At 41.1% G+C, this 7,324-nt stretch overlaps 1 protein-coding gene across 5 annotated transcripts in view; it reads left to right on the top strand.

Annotated features, from left to right (window-relative positions):
* Positions 1–6,760, top strand: part of LOC111262960 (guanine nucleotide-binding protein subunit alpha-11) — a 56,305-nt gene extending 49,545 nt beyond the window's left edge. For all 5 annotated transcript variants that reach the window (XM_086969382.1, XM_086969380.1, XM_086969384.1 and 2 more), the window contains 2 exons: positions 1,307–1,501; positions 1,727–6,760. In XM_086969382.1, the coding sequence (XP_086825508.1) occupies positions 1,307–1,501; positions 1,727–2,883 (1,352 nt within the window). In that variant the 3' untranslated portion in view covers positions 2,884–6,760. The remainder of the gene's footprint in view (positions 1–1,306; positions 1,502–1,726) is intronic.
* Positions 6,761–7,324: the final 564 nt, after the last annotated feature.

Raw genomic sequence — 7,324 nt, 5'->3', positions numbered from 1 at the left:
TTGGTATCGCATTGTGTTCAAATCGAACTTATCCAGTTCTGATTAGAAGAAGCTTTTTACGTTGCGAGAAATTAAAGTGCTCGTCCCCGTAATGGTGCAGTGCTAACGTGTTTGTTCTGTCGAACTCAGAGACACGGCATAAATTTAAAAGTCGGCATAGATGCGCTTCGTTTCATGCTGGGGACCAGTCACACAAAGGCGATGCTTAACTGTGCTAGGGGTGATGCAGTAGTACCGCAAGTTAAGCTTGAAACACGTATTCATATTGAAATGTTTGCGATCTCTAACATGTTCTTGGCCACTGCATTAGCGTCTTTCCACCTGAGGCATAAAATGTTGCGTATTAAATACAGACGCGTATTAAATATCCACTCGCTCTAAATCATACCACCAGGAAACGTAAAAAGGTCCCCAAAGATGCAGCAAGCTTACCCCATAATGCATGGCAGCATTAGAAAAGTGGAGCCCAGGGATAATCACTTCGAATAATTTTAATTTATTCGGCATCCCTACTAAACTCCATGATCAAAAGGCTTCTGCTACTCTTCAGTGTTTCGTCTGCATCGACGGCGAATTATACCGTATACATTTGAATTAAACTGAAATCGAAAATAAGTGATCCTACTTAAGATGCTGTTCCGAAAAGAGATTAGGAAGATTAATTTAGCTTTTTCAAAAGCGGTTAATCAGTAAACTATGTTCGCTACTAAGCGGTGACCGCGTTGAGAAACCAGGAACGAAGCTATAGCACTATATATTATATATATATATAATATGACGTACTAAATACTTCGAGATTCCGTTAGTGCCATTTGGCCCTCTATCAGACACCTGGCTTCCAGCACGAAATGAAGTGTGTATACGCTAGGTTCGAACCTAGATCATGACGTGTCCTAAACATTAGCAAACAATTATGTTTCCCCTAAAGCTATCACATATGACACTGTGACAATGCCAATATGAATTAAGCACAGCAAACGGTTTGCAGACAACGCTGTCCATTGCTGAGGGTCAGTAATGTTTAAAGTTATATATTTTCAAACAGGGGATTGAGTTCGAGCGTGCCGGTAATAGCGAATTGATCAACGAGGTCACTTTCCAAAGTCCTGGCGGAGAGACAATGCATTCTGTGATGAAAAAACCATGCATCTGGAGCAGTGTCCAACGGCTTAGGGAGTCAATGTGAAAGACAAAAAATCCTTGTTCCAAAATGAGTTCGGGACTGGTGCAGTGTTGATTTTTAATTGAACAAAGTTGGCTACGCGCTCTATTTGACACTAAAATACTCGTGTGTAATTTATTTCAGCCTTACCGATGAACCTGGTAGAAGCGCTTCGCCGACTCTGGGACGACCCCGGAATTAAGGAGTGCTACAAACGCCGTATCGAGTACGGCTTAGGTGAAGGAGCCCAGCACTTTGTCAAGAACATAACCCGCATTACAACGTCCGGTTACGTGCCTAGCCAAGAGGATTACCTTTGTATCAAAACACCATCCAAATGTACGGACTTTGTTATTCTACCATGCCTTTTCAGCGTTGAATTGTCTATAAATAGAGTCAGCTCGATATCGTCCAGCTCTAACACTTGTATACTGTACATTTGTGGTTGTGCGCATTAATATTTGTGGTAGTCTCAACAAGACTTCAGAGGTGAAAGTGGTGAAATATTCCGGACACCCGAAGGTCACCTCAGTATAACTCTATTTTTTCTATTTCATATCTTAGATATCAGCGAATATAATATGATGCTTGATGACGAGTTCCCCTTGCGCTTCGTCGATGTCGGCGAGCAGAAATCGGAAACGAAGAAGTGGATTCATTGTTTCGAGGACGTCGGCGGCGTCATCTTTATGGTGTCGTTATCCGATTATGACAACGAGGCGAAGATGCTCGAGTCACAGAAACTATTTCAGTTAATTGCTCGTTCGAATTGGTTTACTGAATCGCATATACTGCTGTTGCTCAACAAAAAGGATGTCATGGAGGAGAAAGTGAAACACGGTATGCCCTTTAGCGACATTTACAAAGATTTTCACGGTGTAAACAGCGATGTACGCTCCTGTCGCGAATATATGCGCAGAATGTTCGCCCAGCTCGAGCCGGATCGCCCGGTCTACTTTTTCTTTACGAATGCGACCGACACCGAGGATATTAGATATGTTCTACCCACGTTGCGAGAGATAGCCAGCGCAAAGACGGGCACCCGAAATCGCGAGGTGTCAGATGCCGCTACGTCCACGTCGGCGATGGCTGCTGTTGCGGCGGCCATGAACGGCGTGTCCACGGCGGCAGCTGTGGGAGCGATCGCGTCGCCAGGACGAGCACTGGTCTGTCCCACAGGGTCAGCCACCAATACGGCAGCTCTCGTACACCCCCTGGACAATCACGGTGAGCACGATCCACTACCGTCGACCCGACCTCCTCAACTCCATCAGCTGCCGCCCACGGCCATCGTACCGTTAGAATCGCCACTAATTTCATTAATAAGCCCTCATCATCCGAAATCTGGTAATATTGCCAGCGTCAGTGTTAACCATCCGTATCCGCCCCAACACTTGCCTATGACGACTGATCCTGCTGCTGGCCGGCTTCACGCCCATCTGCAAGATCATCGTCATGTCAGCTCACAGCAGCAGAATCACAGCCATCATCATCAGAATCGGTATTACCATCGTCACAATAATCAGAACCATCAAAACCAAGTGGAGGATATCGGCAACAATCCGTATGCGCAGCATTATTCGATAGCCACTACGCCGCCCCCGATGCTACTGCAGAACCGGTTTCACCCACACCCCAGCAGTAATAAACATAAACACGAACATCAGAAGCATCATCATCATATACACCAGCATACAAACAATCACATACATCGACATTAAGTTAAGTGAAAAAGGAACTAACAGAGATCTATAGTACGCCAGTAAATGGCCATAGCTTGAAATTGTAATCCGATTAATATCCAAATAAATTTTATTGCTACTGAGAACCAATGATCAATTAGACCATTGCTATCGATATGGTGTTTTGTGTTGGTTGAGAAAAGTATAGCGTACTCAAAGATAGGGCGTGAAGGTGTTCGTCTAAAATTATGCTGATAACTTGAATAAATACTAACAATAACATAAACAATAATCATGATCTAGTTTAAACAAGACTTTTCTTGTCTCGTAAGCGAAAAAGTCAAAAAAAAAAGCCAATACTATCAAATGTACGCTGGTGAACATCATCACAGTCTTCGCTGTAACATACTGACATATCACAAGCGTCTTCGTGCGCGACAAATTACAGATACGGATGCCCGCAAACCCATTCTCGTGGAACAGAGCTGATAAATTGTACGGCCAATGGTGATATAGACCACTTATGTTGTTGCCAATGTGCAGCTAGTATATCTTGATTATTAGATGAAGTTGATTGCCCATAAAAAAAATAGCAAGTAGCCCGTCAAGACATGACGCTATGGGGAGATAGTTCAAAAGCCGGCTGACAGCCACAATAATGAAACTAGCCAGACACCTATAGCCCGATCATTATCATCATCCGATCTTTTTTTCAGTGTAAGCCCATAAGACCACAACACGCCCATTCTATTCTGCCTGTGTGTAGTCAACTTCGCTGCAACCCCCGATTTTTACTGCTAAACCCCCGTAGATATGAAATGATCATGATGGTTTATTAACTATTGCTGGCAGATTTCAGTTATAATTGCTACTAGCTATTAACATACATTATTATAACTATACCTATATATACCTCGGCAAAAACTCTTTGTGACGACACGATCTGATTAATATACCGATAACAGTGTTCTTCACGACTGATAATGCTCATTCAACTAATAATAATTGAATTATAGATCCGATATATCATAAGAGGGACATTTAAGAGATGAGAAACAACCGTACAGTTTACTACAGATTTCAGTCTTGAGGATTTCTGTTAACTGCGAGTCGTCTGACTCGGTGAAGCTCACGTACGCAATTTTTCTCTAACGCACATCCACTCGCTCATGTGTAATGATGGTGAAAAGTGATTATAGGGATTTCAAATAACTTAATCCTTACGACAACTTACAGTTACTGTTAGATAGGTCCTAGATATCTCGTTTATCTATAGCTACGCCTTATTGCGTAGTTGTTTTCATAGTAGAGAGAATACAGTGTCTAGAATGCAGGACATCTTTATTCCTAAAAAAGATTTGCGCCTTTTGAAAAACTCTCATCAATCGGGAATAAACCCGGTTCGGTGTCAGGCTAGCGATCTCGCAAAATAAAGCTACACTTACGCAACCGGATAACGCTCCGGCCTCAGCGGGCCACTGCGCACAGAATCACGTGCTAAAGTGGACGAGTAGTACAAGATAAACTGGTAATGCACATACAGCCCTGTAAATTTTGCGACTAAATCTAGTGGGAAATGGTGCTGCCCCTTAGGGGTCGGACCAGTGAACATAGGTAAATCAAATAGGAAGCGCCTTACGTGACAACTCAAGCCCAGTCGACGAATAGTTGACAAATAGAATCGGCCAAGTACAGAAACCGTTGGGCTTCTATTCACCGAGACGAGCTTTTTGGAACCGGAAGATCCTCTAATGAGATACGCCTGCTAACGTCCGTGTATCTCAGTTGTTAAGGCTGTTAAAATTAGTAGAACTATGTAGCGCGATGGCCTTTCAATAGGCAAATGAATGAAATTGATTTGATTTAGGTAGTATAGGCTAGATTTACAATGGGATCAAATTCAGTTTCAACGAAAGTGTAGACGATGCAACGTTTTATTTCCCTATTATTACAGATGACTCATACCTCACCTAGCTAAGGTGCGCCGTTCCAAAATTGATGGGGGCAATTACCACATGTAGCATCAATGGGCTCTTGTGGTAACGACTAGTGGTGCACAGACTGAGAGTAAAAAAGAAAACTGCAATAATAGTCCAATTCAGTCATGATCCATTCAAATCGATCGAGACCGGTGGCTCAGATCATCATTATAGCAATGGGAGATTCCAAACTGGTTTATCGAGGCCCTATTTAATTATATCTTCTATATACCATATTCTTTTATATATCAACAGGTTACGAGGTTGGACCTTTTTTGACGAAGCGCAGTGAACTATTCGAAATTACATATATGATGATCAATCATAGCTGTTTAAGTTATTGCATTGCATAAACGTGCTTACTTGGGTCATACAAAATGCCTCAAAAGAAACAACACATCTGAACTGTACAGCACACCCTATGTACTTAAAGTGGTAGCAATACCATTAATAACAATGTACATAGTACCATTTCCGTATGTAATTCAGCTGACTTAATGTACATTGTAAAATAATGTTCCATCTCATAACAAATACTGGACGCAAGTTGGCAGAACTGAAAGACAAATAGATATGTTAACATACACCATTTATCTACTCGTCACTCATGTATTGTCGCCACATGCCAACCTAAATTTCCAACGCAACAAGGAACAGGGTCTTTAAAGGTCCTTAAAAGTTCTAAACTAGGGGACATTAAAATAGGGGACCTCAAAGGCTCTAAACAAGCTAACGAATACTGTTGGCAAACGTACTGCTGAGCGTGAGCATTGGGACAACAGTGATCGTAGAACTCAAATTTATGTCGCTCAGAAGCACCAGAGCAGACGAGAACCAAGACGTTCCATGCCATGTTGTTTAAAGCAGAGAGATACGTACGCCTCTAGTAAATACAACAAATATCGACGATAAAAACTATGGGGGCATCACAAGAATTACAAAGAGGGACCCACACTCAATAGGCTAGCTTTAATTCAATGGTTATTTTCTACATTTAATGCAATTCGGCTGGTAGTTGTTGTCCTCTAAAACTTTAGAAAGTAGATAATTTGCGAAAATACGAAATTTCTAGCATTTAAAATATACCGAGATTTATATGACAAAAATATCACGACTGCCGGTATTACACAGGGTCCTATACCTTAAAAAATGAACAAATCAAAACGTCAAAGATCCTAGCCGGAACAGAAGGACTCGCTTAATTTCGCATCTCGTTATACCTGACAAGTCGCTGATAGATCAGGCAGTGAAATATGTTATGCAGTTCGAATACCATAAAAATATAGATAAATTTATTAGCTAAGAATGTAAAACGTACAAGAAGCACCAATTGTGATCGCTTCATACCGCTGTGAATTCTGATGTTGACCAGGCGGATCAGCGCTAAAAAAGAAATTATCAGAGAGATAGAAACAAAAACTTAATCGAAGCTCATCTCATTAAATACATAAGTAATAGAACTTATTCGCTATAGAAATGAAGGGAGTAAGTAGTCCTTAAGCCCCTAATACTGTTTGTTGTTGTTGTTGTTGTTGTTGTTGTTGTTGTTGTTTACCCATTGCGGAAAAATTGGTGCGAGGCCTCCACCGCCAGGGATTACGGGCGGCATAACCCCGGGGTCCGTATAACTAATCTTAGTTTAGCTTCTCTCTCAACTCTTTCGCTAGGGGCTTGTATAATGAATTGTACAAGTCCTTAGCGAAAATAGGCAACAACGTGAGAACTCTTTGTTTTTTCTCAATGGCAGACATTTTCTATTACGGCTATTCACAACAGTCACTTTACTGTATATAGAACACGATGGCGGCCGATGGCCGCCGTACCAGTCGAAGCATGTGGTGAGATCTGCATGAAATAAGCTGCTATGAAAGACGTATTTAAGAAGAGAGTTAATTGATTCAATTAACAGGGTGTGATATATTAGAAGGAAGCTAATGTTCTGGGTTAAATAGAAATAAACCAGTAGAGCGTGAGGGAGGCGTTCGGAGGCTCAGGAGTTGGGTCAATTAAGAGCGAAAGTAATGTTTACAATTGACTGTGCACTCTCATTCGTCAACTCCTATTTAGTCTTGAACAAATAAAACAGTCGCGTATTTTAGGGAAATCGATAAACAACAGGTGGCGGGCCTTAGCTTATACAACAATTATAATGATATTTATGTATGAATAAAATACTTATATTCCACATTTATCGGCCACTAATTTTGTAATATATACACCAAGTTAATATATATGTACGCTGATTATATAATAACATGATAATACGACTCTACCCACGTAACAACTAAATAATAAATTAACTGAAGGACATGAATAAATTATTATAGAAATAATATAAATGTATGATTTTTTCGGAAATAAACAAGGAAAACGCTGAGAAATGTTTGCCTCTTCAGTAGATTCGTCCATATGCATTAGCTAACGAGGCGGGGGATATGAATTTTACGAAAACAGTAACAAAACAACGAGAGACCACAAGTTTCGACAAGCCGTACGGACCA

Source organism: Varroa jacobsoni, unplaced genomic scaffold (assembly GCF_002532875.2).
Source record: "Varroa jacobsoni isolate VJ856 unplaced genomic scaffold, vjacob_1.0 scaffold_716, whole genome shotgun sequence".
In the NCBI taxonomy this organism is placed as follows: domain Eukaryota; kingdom Metazoa; phylum Arthropoda; class Arachnida; order Mesostigmata; family Varroidae; genus Varroa; species Varroa jacobsoni.
The sequence above is the reverse complement of the archived record's forward strand: the minus strand, read 5'-3'. Positions and strand labels throughout refer to the sequence as shown.